Source organism: Pseudophryne corroboree, chromosome 1, assembly GCF_028390025.1.
Source record: "Pseudophryne corroboree isolate aPseCor3 chromosome 1, aPseCor3.hap2, whole genome shotgun sequence".
Taxonomy (NCBI): Eukaryota; Metazoa; Chordata; class Amphibia; order Anura; family Myobatrachidae; genus Pseudophryne; species Pseudophryne corroboree.
This window is the reverse complement of record NC_086444.1, coordinates 1,028,852,219-1,028,870,934: the sequence shown is the minus strand read 5'-3', so window position 1 is coordinate 1,028,870,934 and position 18,716 is coordinate 1,028,852,219. Positions and strand designations below refer to the sequence as shown.

At 50.4% G+C, this 18,716-nt stretch overlaps 1 protein-coding gene across 4 annotated transcripts in view; it reads left to right on the top strand.

Moving 5' to 3' along the window:
* Positions 1–18,716, top strand: part of LOC134922808 (uncharacterized) — a 338,146-nt gene that overhangs the window by 251,775 nt on the left and 67,655 nt on the right. For 3 of the 4 annotated variants that reach the window (XM_063920697.1, XM_063920696.1, XM_063920698.1), the window contains one exon: positions 9,549–9,755. The exons of the other annotated variant lie outside the window; for it this stretch is intronic. In XM_063920697.1, the coding sequence (XP_063776767.1) occupies positions 9,549–9,755 (207 nt within the window). The remainder of the gene's footprint in view (positions 1–9,548; positions 9,756–18,716) is intronic. 4 annotated transcript variants of the gene reach the window in all.

Sequence of the window (18,716 nt, the reverse complement as noted above, 5' to 3'; positions counted from 1 at the left end):
GACAAACTCCTCCCATTCACTCCAAGCTTGTCCGTACGCCTTGAGCGTGGCCGGCGCGATTGACCGCAACGCTAAACCCTCCAGTCCGGTCCGATCACCTGCCAAACATAACCGGGACAGTGAAAACCTTGTTCTTCGGCCTCAGGTGCCAAACCCCAAAATCTCTCCCACTGTCCACGCGACAACGCGTCTGCGATTTCGTTTTCCAACCCGGGCACGTGCTGCGCCCGGAACCATAGGTTCCTGCGCAAGCAAGTCAAAAGCAATTGCCCAAGAACCCGTAGTACAACCAGCGATTTCGCCCTTTGGTTATTAATCGCATGCACCACGCCCAGATTATCGCACCTGAACACTATGCTGCGGTTAGCCAACCGATCGCCCCAAACTTCCAGCGCTACCATAATGGGAAAAAGCTCCAGCAGCACCAGATCCCTTGTAAGACCTTCGCTATGCCAATTCGCCGGCCAAGATGCCGCACACCACGATCCCTCCAGAAAACAGCCGAATCCAGAGGAACCTGCAGCATCGGTAAAAAGCTGCAAACTCTCGCTATCAACGGCTGGCGCTTGCCATATGCTCACCCCGTTGAAATCCTCCAGGAATGAAGCCCAGACGGCCAAATCCCTTTTTAACTCAGAGGACAATCGAACGAAATGATGCGGCCTGGCACACCCCGCTGTAGCCCTTTCGAGCTTCCGGCAGAAAACCCTGCCCATCGGTATCACCCGACAAGCAAAGTTCAGCATGCCCAGCAAGGACTGAGCTTGCCGCAGCGTGACTTTACGCGAGCCGTTGAAACGGCAAATAATTTCGCGGAGCTTTGACACCTTGTCCTGGGGTAGGCGACATTCTCCCGCCACGGTGTCAATTTCAATCCCCAAAAATGATAGACAGGAGGCCGGACCCTCCGTTTTATCCCTGGCTACCGGAACACCGAAGTGGTAAAAAAGGGCTCGTGTGCTAAACAGCAAGTCGCCGCATCTTGTGCCAGTAGCCGGCCCCGCGCAAAGGAAATCATCGAGGTAATGTGCAACCCCGTGACCGCCTGACGCAGACTCCACGCACCAATGAAGAAAAGTGCTAAAGCGCTCGAAAAACGAGCATGAAACGGAACATCCCATCGGCAGACATTTGTCGATGAAATACTCCGCCCCAATCCGGAAACCCATAAAACGAAATGAGTCCGGATGCAATGGCAGCAATCTAAAAGCTGACTCAACATCAATCTTAGCCATGAGGGCCCCGCTCCCGTAGCTGCGGACCATCCCTAGCGCCTCGTCAAACGACTGATACACCACCGAGCAATGAGCCGGTGGTATTGCGTCGTTGACCGATGCCCCTGGCGGGTAAGAAAGATGCTGAATGAGCCGGAAGGCGCCCGGAGTCTTCTTTGGTACCACCCCCACCGGGGAGATGACCAAGTCATCCACCGGGGTTGACCTAAACGGCCCCTCCATCCTGCCCAACCTGACCTCCTTATCCACTTTTTCCCGTAACACAGTCGGCAAGGCTCGGGCGGATTGAAGGTTCCTGTGCGCACGCACGAACACTTCGCTTGCAACAGGCAAGCGAAAACCGAACTTAAAACCGTCTAACAAAAACTTTGCATCCCTTTTATTAGGATAAAGACCCAACCATTTACCCATAGTTTCCAACTTAACTGGCGTTGGTGCTCTGCTGAGCGGTCCCGCTCGCGGCCTGCTTAGGGTAGGGTTGTTTCCCCCGATTGCCCTGTCGTCCCCCTTTGAAACAAGAGGAGGCTGGGTGGGTTCCACCGCACTGCTGGCAAGAGTGGCGAAAACGGCACTGTTTGCCAAATGAACATGCTCCGCTGTTAAAAGCGAAGCATTTTCCCCGAGGGGCAGACCGCCCGCCCGTGCGAACGGCCAATCCGCCTGTCTTGGCAAATCCCCCGTCCGCGCCCGTTCCCTGCGCTGACGACCCCCCGCGGCGCCCCCCCGTTCCCTGTTTCTGGGTCTCATCCTCCCGCTGGGATGCCCGGGTCACTTTGAGCCAGACCTCCACGTCTTTGAACCCAAAGTCCATGACCCGTAACCCGTCCTGCTTCTCCCGAAACTCTTGGTCATAACGCCGCCATTCCGAACCCGAGGATGTGCGCTGCATGTCGTGCACGAGATGAAGGTACCGGATGATATTCATGTGCTCTTCCGGCCTGTCCTCCAAATAGCAAGCCGCAAACACCCAAAATCCGGCCAGACAGTTATCAAACGACCTGAAAGCTTCTGCCCCCATGCCCTTCGTAGCGGCCGCCGCCTTGTAATCCTTCTTCATGGCCTTAGTCAAACCAAATAAGTCCACAAAGTCACCCCTACGTATCTTTTTGCGGCAGCTATCTCGCAGGCCCCGCATAACTGCGGTGTACTCACAGCGCACTACCCCCGGCAGATCTCGCCTCTTCTTAGCCCTACGCTCCTCTTCACTAATTCGCCTGCGCCGCTTACGCCTCTTCTGTTGCTTAGCCGCTCTTTTGGCAAGTTTCTCGGCCTCCTTCCTTGCCCTAGCAGTACTATCAGCTTCGGACGCTTGCGACGCCAAAGAGGAGGATGAGGAGGAGGACGAAGAGCTACGCGAACTCGAGCTCGCGGTGGAATTTGAAAAGACTGCACCAACTCACCGGATGCCGTCGACCTCTCCGACTCAGATTGTTCGTCGTCTTCATTCCAATCCTCGTCCACCGCGAAGTCTGCCGAGTCCCTTTCACCTTGGTCCTCTGTGGAAGACAAAACAAAAGAGGGCCCGGCCCGCGCATGCGGCGCACGCCGGGCACCCCGTGTGGAATGCGCAGGGCCCGAGCCTCCCTGCCGCTCGCGCTCTGACCCTAGCTCCAGCTCCGCCGCGGCAGCCCCCAGCTCTCGGCAGGCTCTTGCCACTCGCTGCGCCGCTGATGACCTGACCTTGTCTAACCCCCTGCGCCCTGCAGCTTGGCCGGAATCCGCCGTTGCCCTGGGGGAGGCCACTGCAGCTAATGGCCCAAGAGCCTCCACCACCGTGGCCAGCGCCGACGCTATGGCCCCAGGAGGATCCCATGCGGCACGACCCCCGGAAACGCCGCCCAAAGGACGACCGGTCCTTGGTTGGGCGCGAGCCCGCGCCCCCTGACCGCCCGACGCGCCCCGGGGGTCCCGCCCCTCATGTTCCAACCCGAAGGCAAGAGCCCCCCGGCCGGCCCAGTGGCTCTCCCTCTCCGATCCTTCCCCTTCCCTATCCAGGGAAGGAGAAGAATCCCCTGATCCTGGGGAGGACCTGCTGACGCGCACAGCTGCCCGGGCCGCGGCCCTGCGGCCGCTGACCCATTCCCTGTCACCCCTCCTGCCGCGGGCCCCGCCGCGTCCTGCAACGGTGACAGGGACCTGCTGCCCCCCCGCGCGTGCTCCCCCGCGTGTCACCTGACCAGCGGAGGGTGCACCCGGATGATGTTGGCGGCCACCCCTTGTTGGTCCTGCTGTGTCCCCTTCATTTATATTACTAAACATGCTCCCAGCGCTGCCTCCCTGAGGCACACGCTGCACCCCCCTCAACCTGCCTCTCCCCCTGCCGAACTCCGGCATCCGGGGAGAAGAAGAGGTTGCTGCGTGTACTGCTGGCGCCGCTGCGCGCGCACGTGCGCGGCAAGCGGCGCCCGGAGCGAGCGTGGGCGCGCGCGCACCTCGAGCGCGCGCCCCACGTCCACCCGCCAACTGCCTCCCGGCCTGCTCCTCTTGCTCGGCCGCCGCGCGAGGCTCCTGACTAGTCCCCGCGCGGCGACCGCCAGCTCCCTGAAACCTCCTCACCCCCCGCCCGGCCCGAACAGCCGACCGCGGCGGGGAAGGAGAGACCTGCCTCTGCTGCACACTGGCGCCCCCCGTGGCGCGCACGCGGGCGCCCGCCATGAACCCGGGCTCGGCGGCTCCCGGCGGGGACGGCCGCCGCCCGCCGACACTCGAGCGGCCTGCAGGGACCCCTGGTCCCCCACGCCGCCCTCGTCTGGCCGGAGTGTCCGACTCGGCACCCGGCGGCGAGTCCGCCCGGGCCCCGCCATCGCTGCCTGTGGGGGCATCTGATGAGGCCCTAGGGGACGGAGCCCCGTCCCCCCCACCGCCCGCCGCCGCCTCAGGGCCCGCTCGGCCGTCCGACCCACGGAACCGAGCCGGGGCCCTTAGCATGCGCTGGGGGCGAGCGGACATATCAGCAGCCTTTTAATCAAAAACAGTAAGGGACACCCTGGGCTACTGGAGAGGAGAGTACAAATAGAGGGGACAGTCTATCTCGGTGACACAGCAGGAATACCTAATAAACAAATTTCTGCTGGCACTGCAGCACTCACCAAACCAGATCACCAAGAGACTTAAAATGGCTTCACCTTCCCTATATATATCAAGCCCTCCCCTTAAAGAAGGCTGTACTTTCCTCACAGCTAGGTCCACCCCTCCCCAGATGTTTAACTCTTTCCTCTCCTATGCAGTCAATACTCTCTTCAACTGCACCTTTTATCTCTCACATGCTGGAGCCTGTCTAGCACAGGGCAAAACCGCCCAGCATGCTAATGGCGGCCAGCGATGTGATCGCAAAACAGTTGCAATCGCATCACTGATTTGGGGTAGACCCCTTCCTCCGCAGGCTGGCTGCAAAGGCAGTTGGCCTGCCATTTTTCCAGTTGCAGTGGCTGCGCGTGATGTCACGCGGCCACCCTGATCCTGCCCCCATTTCCAATGGCATGCCCCCACAGTGCAGTGTCACCGCGGACCGCCCTGCGAACACCTCTGCCTGTCAATCAAGCAGAGGCGTTTGCATTAGTGAGATGCAATCACATCTCACTGTGTGTGCACGCCCAGTATGGCTCCTGCGCGTGTGCACTGGGCATAAATACTTCAGTATGCGATCCATATTGAATAAGGCCTGCTATACACAATAAAATCAATATATACAAGAACCGGCACTCATGTAGTCCCAACAGCAGAAATATCTTGATCTTTAAATGTTCTTACTTTACATCAATGTTCCAAAACGTGACAAAAAAAAATTACCTTAAACCTGTCCTGTTGATATTGTGACTGTCGACATTGGGCCCAATTCAGCATGGGTTGTAGTTGTGTGACAAATTGCACAACTACAACCCTTTACACGCCCAGCACAGGGCAAGTCCGCCCCGCATGCCGGGTCCTGCCACCCCCGCTAACATGCGAGCGCTTCGGTCAACAGCGAAGCGTTTCGCAAGGTTAGGGATGCCCCCTGCCTACGCAGCCTAGCTGCGAAGGCAGTCGGCGGGCAGCCATCTTTTGGGTCGCAGCGGCTATGTGTGACGTCACGTAGCCGATGCAGCACGCCCTGCAAATGGTCCGGACACGCCTGCGTTGTTCAGATTGCACCCCTACAATGCCGCCCCCCAAACACCACGTCAGTACCCCCTCCCGCCCCATGTACTTCTCTGTCTGTCAGTCGCATATGTGAGATGCCGTTGCAGGTCACTGTGTGCGCACGTGTAGTGCGACTTCAGCGCGTGCGCACACTGAAGAAGGCCTTCAGCATGCGAACGCATCGTAGATGTGTTCCATGTTAAATCGGGCCCATTTCTCCTAAATTTACATTTAAAAAATTTGATGAGGAAACATTTTCTTTATATACATGTTTACAATAAAAATGTAATTAATAAAAATAACAATTTAATACACAATTTACAAAAATCTATTATATTTCTGGTGAATACTAAGCCATGTCTAATGCTTACATATCCTTAAAACATTCTACCCCGTAAGGGTATAAGGGTATTGTACACAACTGTAAATATTCACACAGTGCAAATGTTATTACATCTAATTTTCTGTGCATTTTTGCCTGTGTGTCTTGGCATGCAAATAGATTAGCACAGTGGTTCTCAAACTCGGTCCTCAGGACCCCACACAGTGCATGTTTTGCAGGTCTCTTCACAGAATCACAAGTGAAATAATTAGCTCCACCTGTGGACCTTTTAAAATGTGTGAGTGAGTAATTAATACACCTGTGCACTTGCTGGGTTACCTGCAAAACATGCACTGTGTGGGGTCCTGAGGACTGAGTTTGAGAACGACTGGATTAACACATTCATTTGGGGTAAGTCAGGGTAGCCATAACTTTGTAACCCACATAGCAATATTTTGAAGGGGCCCCTGTCCCAGTGCTTATACAGAGTCACGTTTCTGCAACAGTTGTTTATTTTATGCCTCATAATACTGCCCAAGTTAATTTTCTGAACCATAGCAGTGCCTAAGTTAATGTTATGCCCCATAGTAGTACCCTAGTTTATTTTATGAACCATAGTGGTGCCCTACTTCACATTATGTCACATTGGGGTATATTTACTAAGCTCCCGATTTTTTTTGGAAGTCAAAGAAAAAAAATACGAATTAATACACCATCGGTCAAATACGCCTGTTATTTTATACAACTCGGTAATTTACTAAAAATTCGTATTCACAATCACTGCGGCAATAGCCAAACACTGCCGTGAAAAAATACAAATCGTAAAAAAAAGCAGTTTTCAAATAGACCTGCTTTTTTTTTTACCGTGTTCTGATAGGCATGCACGGATCAGTGAGATCTGTGCATGTTTATCAGTGCGAAGGGGTGGGAAAGAGGTAAAAATCAGAAAAAAAAATTGCGTGGGGTCCCCCCTCCTAAGCATAACCAGCCTCAGGCTCTTTGAGCCGGTCCTGGTTGTAAAAATACAGGGAAAAAATTGACAGGGGTTCCCCCATATTTTAACAACCAGCACCGGGCTCTGTGCCTGCGAGGTTAAGTGGGGTCACTCTTCTGGTTGGCCCCACTTAACCTTGCGGTCTGCCGCAGACCGCAAAGTTCCCACCATTGGATACAATGGAGCGCCTATGCGCTACATTGTATCTCTACAGTGCGCAGCCTGACTGACAGCTCAGGCGCGCACAGCCAATCAGGAGAGTGCCATGACGTGGCGCTCCCTGATTGTCTGAAGGGACCCTCTTTAACAGCAGTCACGGGGGGTCCCGCCAGTCGGGGGAAAGGGGATCCATGTGTAAACATGGATCCCCTTTCAGTGCGTGGTCCGGGTAATCCATTTTTTTATTTTGCCAAGTCTCTGGATTACAAATTTAAAGAAGAGGACCTATCGACACAGGACTTTTTGTGAGTATAATTTTTATTTACAGGTATCCCGGGATTCTACTGGAGAAGAGGACCGACTCTTCGTGTCAACATAGGTAAGTATGTATGAATGTAAGTGTGCATGTATGTAATAAAGTTGTACTATCAAGGTGTGTGTGTGTTTTGTTTTTATTTGGGTATATTTTTTTTGTAGCAGAACTACAGGTACCAGCGGGCCCGTTTTCCCCCCCCGCATGCTGGTACTTGTGGTTCTCCAAGTACCAGCTTGCGGGGGAGGCTTGCTGGGACTTGTAGTACTGCTACAAAAAACAATATTCTTTTTTTTACACAAAAGGCTATCACCCCCCCCCCCCCCTATCCACCGCCCTTGGATGGGGGGCACAGCCTCGGGCTTCACCCCTGGCCCTTGGGTGGCTGGAGGGAGGGTCCCCTTGATTTAAGGGGTCCCCACTCCTCCAGGGTACCCCAGCCAGGGGTGACTAGTTGGTGATTTAATGCCAGGGCCACAGGGACCAATATAAAAGAGTCCTTATCTCTCTGACTAGTGGAGCCCGGTGCTGGTGTTAAAAGTACGGGGGACCCCTACGTCTTTTGTCCCCCGTATTTTTTGCACCAGGACCAGGCGCAGAGCCCGGTGCTGGTTGTTAAACTATAGGGGAACCCCTGTCAATTTTTCCCCTGTATTTTTACAACCAGTACCGGCTCAAAGAGCTCGAGGCTGGTTATGCTTAGGAGGGGGGATCCCACGCAATTTCTTTTCCTGATTTTTAACACTTTAAACGCTTTTTTTAAGGTACACAATGAAGCCCTGCACGGATCTCACAGATCCGGCCGGGATTCATTGTGTTAAGTTCGGCAGTGTTTTACTAATCACTCCCGTAAAACACTGGCCGAAATTACGAATTACATCGACATCAGAAAACACGACAATGCAGAATACGACAGCATAGTAAATGAGGCGTAAAAAAACCCAAAAAGTTGCAAATGATCACTCCCGATCTCATTCGTGTTTAAACTTCAACCAAATTTCGACAATTACGAATCTTAGTAAATATACCCCATTGTAGGGCTGCCAGTACATATTATGCAACACCAGGGCTGTAACTAGGTGTGTGCAGAGTGTGCCACCACTCATAGCGCTGCAGGGTAGGGGGCGATGTTGGGGGCACTTGTCAATTATCTGTTTTTAATAAATTTCACTTGCACCTTCCCCCCGTTTTTGAAGCCCAGCATCTCCTGACCGCCTCTATCTTCTACCCCCAACCCTTCCATCGCTAATACCAATACAACTTTCATGAAGTTGAGAGCTCTTTGTTATTCGGTCACACTGTCCTTTATTACATTTTAAGATGCCGACATACCCGGGATTTAAACCCTTTGCCTGTGGCATTGCAGTCAGACACTCTATTCATTGAGCTATCTGCCCTTAAAGCTAGAGAATTCTAAGCTAGAGAATTCTAACTATTTGAAGCTTACCTTGTACTTTGTGACAAAAAGGATCAGCATTGCAGCTGAGCAGATCTATGTAGTGTGTGGCTGCAGGGGATTGGATGTGTGGCTGCACACTACATAGATCTGCTTAATTGCAATGCTAAATAGCAACAAAATGTGGGAAGGGGCATCATAGCATGGGCTTTTTCTGGGATCAGTTTTGTCATGCCCCTTTCCCACGAGGTATGCATCTTATGTATTTTTTTTATAAATAAGGGGGGGGGGGGCAATACTCTTTCTGGCACAGGGCACCAAAATGTCGAGTTACAGCTCTGTGAAACACAGTACCCCTGATTCACTTTATGTCATACAGTGTCCCTAGTTCATATTATGCCACGCTGTAGTGCCTCCACTTCATATTGTGCCACATTGCAGTGCCCCAGTTCATATTATATAACATTGTACTGTTCTCTAGTTCATTTTAAAGCACAGTACAATGAGTAGGTTCAATGGCATAACTAGATATATTGTAGGCTCCAAGGCAAATGTTTGTTAGGGCCTCTATGTACCAGCCAATGGTGAAAATGTATATAACATATATAACTTTGACAGGGAATGTGGGCCCCTCTCACCTCTGAGCCCCATAGCAGCTGCACTCCATGCACCTATGGTAACTATGTCCTTGTATATAACACATGTAACCTTGACAGGGAAGGTGGGCCCCATAGCAGCTGCACTCCCTACACCTATGTTAGCTACGCCCTTGGGGTAAGTAACTGCAAGGCTGCAAAAGGTGACAGTATGTCTGATTTAGCTGGAGGTTTCAAAGCATTTTTAGTCCCACAAAACAACTTGATAGTCACACATTCTCAGACATACTTGAGGTCAAGTGTCGGATAATTTAGTGCGACATCTCTCTGTCATCTATACACATTCTTAACAAAATGTTTGAGAGACCCTTTTTGTTTTATATCATGTGATACTTGTTTTTTTTTTTTAATAAGAATCTTAAAGGGTTAGTGAATGAGTTCTCAACAATGCTGGAGCTTGCAAATGAAAGACAGCCTTTGGTCATCACCTTGGATGGCATAGATGAGTTATCAGAAAATGAAGAAAAACTTTCCTGGATACCCACAGAACTGCCCCCACATGTCTACTTCATTGTGTCGGTCTCCAGTGTGTCAGAGTGTGCTTCTTTCAGACACTTACAGGTCATACAATCTATTTATTTTCTGCTATATGTAAATCTTACTTATTATTATTATTATTATTATTGTTGTCAGTTTCTTATATTGCACAGTAAATTCCGTTGCACATTACAATTGGAAACAACAGTGATAAAACAAAACTGTGTAATAATAGACAGTCATCGAAGTAGGAAGGCCCTGCTCGCAAGCTTACAATCTATAGGGAAATATGCATTGATACACAAGGATAGGTGTTATCTATTGCATAATGGTCTACCAGATTGCAAGGGTTCTTAGTGGGCTGTGTGATATGGTCACCCAGCAATGTTGGCCTAAAGTCAGGAGGATGGGAAAGTGAAGAGAGAGAAAATATGTGAGGTTATGTTATGTGTGGACTGTACAGTGGGGATGTAAATTAGATAGGAAAGTTTATGAAGGTTATGTGGGCGGTTCTGGAATTTGGTAAGCTTGAAGGTTTGGAGACTAGAGGAGAGTCTTATTGTGCACTTTGGAATTCCATTTTGGAATAAGGCTGTAACAAAACAAAATGTGGAAAAAATGAAGCGCTTTGAATACTTTCCGGATGCACTGTATGTGAGTGGTGAAGCTGATGGGCACAATCTGCTTCATATAAACTCCCTCTGAATTTGTCTGTAATTTGAAGCTGGAAAGGGATAATGAACTACATGAACTAGTAATCAGATCACAAAAGTATGAAATTCAAATGACTAAAGCTGGGTACACACTAGATAATGTGCAAGCAATGTGATGGTCGTCCTGATTTCCCTTGAACTCCTAGACAAACAATATAGTGCGTACATACTGATCAATCTTACATACGACCTAACAATATATTCAGAGCCGGCCTTAGGCATAGGCAAACTAGGCAAATGCCTAGGGCATTTGGTATGCTTAGGGGCACCAGCAGCTTCTGCTGATTAAAATGATATGCGGCATGCCTATGTTCTGTGTGTGACTGTGGTTGTATCTGCATACGAAATGCTACGTTGCGTGTATTCCTGGAAATCACTGTAATGTAGCATTTCGTATGCAGATACAGCCACAGTCGCACACAGAACATAGGCATGCTGCATATCATTCTAATCAGCAGAAGCTGCTTGTACATCCTAGGCACATATTTATGCAAATAAGATGCATTTTCATAAACAATAGGCGCCCGATGTTAGCAGAGCTGCCAGCTGATTCATGCCAGGCATCTCCTGCAGAACTAGCGGCGGTGCTAGGGTGCACCAGCCAAAATCTTGCCTAGGGCATCATATTGGTTAGGGCCGGCTCTGAATATATTGTGTGCTAATAGCCTGAGTAACTGCCGCCGTGTGCAGCACGGACAGAAGCTAGATAAGCTGAAATGTGATTTTGTTCATTTTGACGGTGAGCTGCTCCACTGTAGCATGTTGGTTGGCCCTCACGAACCTTCATAGCCGACGTTTCCAGTTTACATCAGTGGCATGTGGTGCTCCGCAGTTTTCTCGTCAGTTATTCGCAATGGTGCCATTTGTCCAGTCATGATACATCTTCACCACAGCCACACGTGAACAGTTCACAAACTGCGCTGTTTCAGAAATCTGTCACCCTTGGCCCCAAAGCCAATAATCATCCCTTTTTGCAATTAAATTGCCCCTTTTGCCCATGACAGCAACTAATGATACGTGTGCAGATGGCCTATCGCACACCTTATGTACCCACCAAACCAGCGCACGACACCTGACGTGCTTAATGGGCTATGCGCTGCGGACATCAAATGAAGGAGGTGGTCATAATAATGAGACTCGAAAGTATATGTTTATGCGCACCGTATTGTGCTGTCTAAGCACTATGATGTCACATCCCATTAACCCCGCAGGGTAAGCGGTCCTGGGCGTGCAAGCGGGAAATCACTGAAGGGCTATGTGGTGTAAAGGTAAGTTTTTCTGTTTATCTGTATAACCTGATGACAGTTGATAAGAGAACTGAAACGTTGTTGACACAAGATTGAGAGTTTGTCATCATTATTTAAGTCATGAGTGCCGCATCATCCTGCTACTATATATATATATATATATATATATATATATATATATATATATATATGTATTGTACACACACAGATGTGTCCTCTTCAAGTCACACCATGACTAGGCGGGATTTGGTAGCGCCGAGAGTCTATTTTGCAATTTGGTTTTCAGCCTAAATGTGTCTTAGAATGTAATGCAATACTACACACAAGCAGCTTCTGCTGATCAAAATGATATGCAGCATTCCTATATCCTTTGTGTAATTGCGACTCTATCTGCATCCAAAATGCCACGGTCACAGTGTTTTCCAGCATTTTGCATGCAAATTAAGTTGCAGTCACACACAGAATATAGTCATGCTGCATATCATTTTAATCAGCAGAAGTTGCTCATGCGTACTCATGCATTATGTGTAATGCGACTTACAGCACACAGAGCAAAGATGTAAGATGACACATCTGTGTACTTTCTGAAGTACACACCATTGCCCGGTTTTACATTTTCGAGTTATGAAGTTATCAATTAGTTGGATGCAGAGGTTAAAATGAGCCGGAACGGGGCGGAACTGCATTCCGTCAGTTCCATTTGGAGACGGAACTAGTTCTGCCTCCTCCAGCTCACCTAACCCAGGAGAGAGATGTCGGGCGCCTGCTGAGATTGTTACCAGCGAGCGCCCGGCTCCTTCCCCACAGTAGCTGCCGGAGGCCGGAGCTCACTCCTGAGCTCCATCTTCCGGTTCAGGCAGCGTGCGCCTGTGGCTGGGTGGCGCTATGGGAGAGACGTCATGACGTCTCTCCCATAGTTCCGAGGAGCGAGCGGCCAGACGGAGGGCAGCGCGGTCTGGAATCAGGAGCGGGGCTGGTGGGTATAGTGTGGGGAGGGGGGGTTTGTGTGTTTAAGTGGCGCTACTATGGGACACATCTGCTAGGGGTATAACTACAGGGGCACATCTGCTGGGGGCAAACTAATGGGGGCACATCTGCTGGGGGCATAACTAATGGGGGCACATCAGCTGGGGGCAAACTAATGGGGGCACATCTGCTGCGGGGCATAACTAATAGGGGCACATCTGCTGGGGGCAAACTAATGGGGGCACATCTGCTGGGGGCATAACTAATGGGGGCACATCAGCTGGGTGCATAACTAATGGGGGCACATCTGCTGGGGGTATAACTACAGGGGCACATCAGCTGGGGGCATAACTAGCTCTTACATAGAGATATTTTTACCACTAGGACGAATTTTACGTCCATTATTACATCTTCAGGGGACTTATTAATTAGTATTTAAAGTATACCCCATGTCATCTTTTAGTCAAACATTGAGAAATAAAAGTTATGTTTTAATTTCAATAATCATTTCAAAATAATACACACATTAAACAAAAGAGTGCTCCAAACACAGGAATGTTCTTTCTTTTGATGGGTGTGGGCTCTACCACATACCTCAAATAATAGTGTACTGGGGGCACTACTAAAGAGGGCATTGCATAGGGGGCACTTAATAAGGGGCATCCCTCCTGGGGACATAAGGGCCACTACTACTGGGGTCACTGTGTAAGGGGCACCAATACTATGGTCACTACCACTACAGTGGACATTGCATAAGGGCACTACTACTGAGGGCATTGTATAAAGGGCACTACTTCTGTGAGCATTATGTGTATTTGGGGTGCTACTACTGTGGGCTTTGTATATAAGGAGCACTAATGTGTGTCATAACAAGAATAAGGGATGCTACTATGTGGTGTTATGTGAATAATATTGTGCTAATGTGCGGCTTAATTTGAATTGGGGACATTATTTGGATGACCAGGCCCCTTTAGTTTTGAGACCACGCCCCTTTTGTTTCTAGCGAGCGCACTCCCTTTATTTCACGGGGGGGGGGTTGGTGAGTTCCACCCCCTCTCTAGGACCACTTTAAGCACTGGATGTTGGATGTAACTGTCAACATATTAAAAATAATTAGTAGCTTAGTAGCTCTTCCTAAATGCCCATGAGGCGTGGTTTTCGTGTTTGGGGTGTCACCAGTAGCCCTGATCCCCAGCTTTTCTTTCTGTTCATTTGTTTTATTCACTTTCTCTGACGTCCTAGTGGTTGCTGGGTACTCCGTAAGGACCATGGGGAATAGACGGGCTCCGCAGGAGACTGGGCACTCTAAAAGAAAGATTAGGTACTATCTGGTGTGCACTGGCTCCTCCCTCTATGCCCCTCCTCCAGACCTCAGTTAGAATCTGTGCCCGGCTCGAGCTGGTTGCACACTAGGGGCTCTCCTGAGCTTCTAGTAAAGAAAGTATTTGTTAGGTTTTTTATTTTCAGTGAGATCTGCTGGCAACAGACTCACTGCTACGAGGGACTGAGGGGAGAGAAGCGAACCTACCTGCTTGCAGCTAGCTTGGGCTTCTAGGCTACTGGACACCATTAGCTCCAGAGGGATCGAACACAGGCCCAGCCTCGGTCGTCCGGTCCCAGAGCCGCGCCGCTGTCCCCCTTGCAGAGCCAGAAGCAAGAAGAACATCCTGGAAATCGGCGGCTGAAGACTCCGGTCTTCATTAAGGTAGCGCACAGCACTGTAGCTGTGCGCCATTGCTCCCTATGCACACCACATACTCCGGTCACTGATGGGTGCAGGGCGCTGGGGGGGGGGGGGGGGGGGGCGCCCTGGGCTACAATTAGAGTACCTTACTTTGGCAAACAGCACATAATATAGTCTAAAAAACTATATATGTGCAAAAATCCCCTGCCATAACATAAATATAAGAGCGGGAGAAGTCCGCCGAGAAGGGGGCGGGGCTATCTCCCTCAGCACACTGGCGCCATTTCTTCTTCACAGCTCCGCTGGAAGACAGCTCCCCAGGCTCTCCCCTGCAGTTTCCAGGCTCAAAGGGTAAAAAAGAGAGGGGGGGCGCTAAAGTTAGGCGCAAACTGTATATGTAAAGCAGCTATAGGGAAAAATCACTTTGTGTTAGTGTAAATCCCTGATTATATAGCGCTGTGGTGTGTGCTGGCATACTCTCTCTCTCTGTCTCCCCAAAGGACTTGGTGGGGTCCTGTCCTCAGTCAGAGCATTCCCTGTGTGTGTGCGGTGTGTCGGTACGGCTGTGTCGACATGTTTGATGAGGAGGCTTATGTGGAGGCGGGGCAAGTGCCGATAAGTGTGATGTCACCCCCTGCGGGGTCGACACCAGAGTGGATGGATATGTGGAAGGTATTAACCGACAGTGTCAACTCCTTACATAAAAGGCTGGATGACGTAACAGCCGTGGGACAGCCGGCTTCTCAGCCCGTGCCTGCCCAGGCGTCTCAAAGACCATCAGGGGCTCACAAACGCCCGCTACCTCAGATGGCAGACACAGATGTCGACACGGAGTCTGACTCCAGTGTCGACGAGGATGAGACATATACACAATCCACAAGGGGCATCCGTTGCATGATTACGGCAATGAAAAATGTGTTACACATTTCTGACATTAACCCAGGTACCACTAAAAAGGGTATTATGTTTGGGGAGAAAAAGCAGCCAGTGTTTTTTCCCCCATCAGATGAGTTGAATGAAGTGTGTGAAGAAGCGTGGGGTTCCCCCGATAAGAAACTGGTAATTTCTAAAAAGTTACTGATGGCGTACCCTTTCCCGCCAGAGGATAGGTCACGTTGGGAGATATCTCCTAGGGTGGATAAGGCGCTCACACGCTTGTCAAAAAAGGTGGCACTGCCGTCTCAGGACACGGCCGCCTTGAAGGAGCCTGCTGATAGAAAGCAGGAGGCTATCCTGAAGTCTGTATATACACACTCCGGTACTATACTGAGACCTGCAATTGCTTCAGCATGGATGTGTAGTGCTGCTGCAGCGTGGTCTGATACCCAGTCAGATAATATTGATACCCTCGACAGGGATACTATTTTGCTAACCATAGAGCATATTAAAGACGTCGTCTTATATATGAGGGATGCACAGAGGGATATTTGCCGGCTGGCATCTAGAATTAATGCAATGTCCATTTCTGCCAGGAGGGTATTATGGACCCGGCAGTGGACAGGTGATGCTGATTCTAAAAGGCACATGGAGGTTTTGCCTTATAAGGGTGAGGAATTGTTTGGGGATGGTCTCTCGGACCTCGTATCCACAGCAACAGCTGGGAAATCGACATTTTTACCTCAGGCTCCCTCACAACCTAAGAAAGCACCGTACTATCAGGTACAGTCCTTTCGGCCTCAGAAAGGCAAGCGGATCAAAGGTGCTTCCTTTCTGCCCAGAGGCAGGGGGAGAGGGAAAAAGCTGCACCAGACAGCCAGTTCCCAGGAACAAAAATCCTCCCCTGCTTCTACTAAGTCCACCGCATGACGCTGGGGCTCCACAGACGGAGCCAGGTGCGGTAGGGGCGCGTCTCCGGAACTTCAGCGACCAGTGGGTTCGCTCACAGGTGGATCTCTGGGTTCTACAAGTGGTATCTCAGGGATACAAGCTGGAATTCGAGGCGTCTCCCCCTCGCCGTTACCTCAAATCAGCCTTGCCAGCTACTCGCCAGGACTGGGAGGTAGTACGGGCGGCAATTCACAAGCTGTACCTCCAGCAGGTGAAAATAAAAGTTCCCCTTCTTCAACAGGGACGGGGTTACTATTCCACAATGTTTGTGGTACCGAAACCAGACGGTTCGGTGAGACCCATTCTAAAATTGAAATCCTTGAACACTTATATAAGGAAGTTCAAGTTCAAAATGGAATCGCTCAGGGCGGTTATTGCAAGCCTGGAAGAGGGGGATTACATGGTATCACTGGACATCATGGATGCTTACCTACATGTCCCCATTTACCCACCTCACCAGGAGTACCTCAAGGTTGTGGTACAGAACTGACATTACCAATTCCAGACGTTGCCGTTTGCTCTGTCCACGGCACCGAGGGTGTATTCCAAGGTAATGGCCAAAATGATGATACTCCTTCAAAAGAAGGGAGTTATAATTATCCCGTACTTGGACGATCTCCTTATAAAGGCGAGGTCCAAGGAGCAGTCGTTGATCGGAGTAGCACTATCTCAGGAAGTGCTACAACAGCACGGCTGGATTCTGAATATCCCAAAGTCGCAGCTGGTTCCTACGACGCGTCTGCTGATATTGGGCATGTTTCTGGACACAGAACAGAAGAAGGTGTTTCTCCCGGAGGAGAAGGCCAAGGAGTTGTCATCTCTGGTCAGAGACCTCCTGAAACCAAAACAGGTGTCGGTGCATCATTGCACGCGAGTCCTGGAAAAGATGGTAGCTTCTTACGAAGCAATTCCCTTCGGCAGGTTCCATGCAAGGAACTTTCAGTGGGACCTGTTAGACAAGTGAGGATCGCATCTTCAGATGCATCGGCTGATCACCCTGTCCCCGAGGGCCAGGGTGTCTCTGCTGTGGTGGCTGCAGAGTGCTCATCTTCTCGAGGGCCGCAGATTCGGCATTCAGGACTGGGTCCTGGTGACCACGGATGCAAGCCTCCGAGGTTGGGGAGCAGTCACCCAGGGAAGAAATTTCCGAGGACAATGGTCGAGTCAGGAGACTTCCCTACACATAAATATTCTGGACCTAAGGGCCATTTACAATGCCCTAAGGCAAGCAGAACCCCTGCTTCAAAACCAGCCGGTGCTGATTCAGTCAGACAACATCACAGCTGTCGCCCATGTAAACCGACAAGGCGGCACAAGAAGCAGGATGGCGTTGGCAGAAGCCACAAGGATTCTCCGATGGGCGGAGTATCACGTGCTAACACTGTCAGCAGTGTTAATTCCGGGTGTGGAAAACTAGGAAGCAGACTTCCTCAGCAGGCACGACCTCCACCCGGGAGAGTGGGGACTTCATCCAGAAGTCTTCACGCAGATTGTGAACCGTTGGGAACGGCCACAGGTGGACATGATGGCGTCCCGCCTCAACAAAAAGCTAAAAAAGTATTGCGCCAGGTCAAGAGACCCTCCGGCGATAGCTGTGGACGCACTAGTGACACCGTAGGTGTACCAGTCGGTTTATGTGTTCCCTCCTCTTCCTCTCATACCCAAGGTACTGAGGATAGTAAGTAAGAGAGGAGTAAGAACTATACTCGTAGTTCCGGATTGGCCAAGAAGAACTTGGTACCCAGAATTACAAGAAATGATCTCGGAGGACCCATGGCCTCTGTCTCTCAGATAGGACCTGTTACTGCAGGGGCCCTGTCTGTTCCAAGACTTACCGCGGATGCGTTTGAAGGCTTGGCGGTTGAACGCCGGATCCTAACGGAAAAGGGCGTTCCAGATGAAGTGATTCCTACGCTGTTAAAGGCTTGGAAAGACGCTGCCTGAAGTTCAGACGTTGTTAAGGGAGTGCTGCATATTCAGCCCCCTTTTGTGCCTCCGGTGGCACCTTAGGATCTCAACGTAGTGTTGGTTTTCCTAAAATCACATTGTTTTGAGCCACTTCAGAACGTGGAGTTGAAGTATCTCACGTGGAAAGTGGTCATATATATATATATATATATATATTTATTTGGCCTTGGCTTCGGCTAGGCGTGTGTCAGAATTGGCGGCTTTGTCATGTGAAAGCCCTTATCTGATCTTCCATAGGGACAGGGCAGAATTGAGGATTCGTCCCCAATTTCTCCCTAAGGTGGTATCAGCGTTTCATTTGAACCAACCTATTGTGGTGCCTGTGGCTACTCGGGACTTGGAGGCCTCCAAGTTGCTGGATGTAGTCCGGGCCCTGAAAATCTATGTTTCCAGGACGGCTAGAGTCAGAAATACTGACTCTCTGTTATCCTGCATGCACCCAACAAGCTGGGTGTTCCTGCTTCTAAGCAGACTGTTGCTCGCTGGATCTGTAGCACGATTCAACTTGCACATTCTGCGGCTGGACTGCCGCATCCTAAATCAGTAAAAGCCCATTCCACGAGGAAGGGGGCTCTTCTTGGTCTGGCATTACAACTTTGCCGAGCTGCTACCTGGTCGGGGTCAAACACGTTTGCAAAAT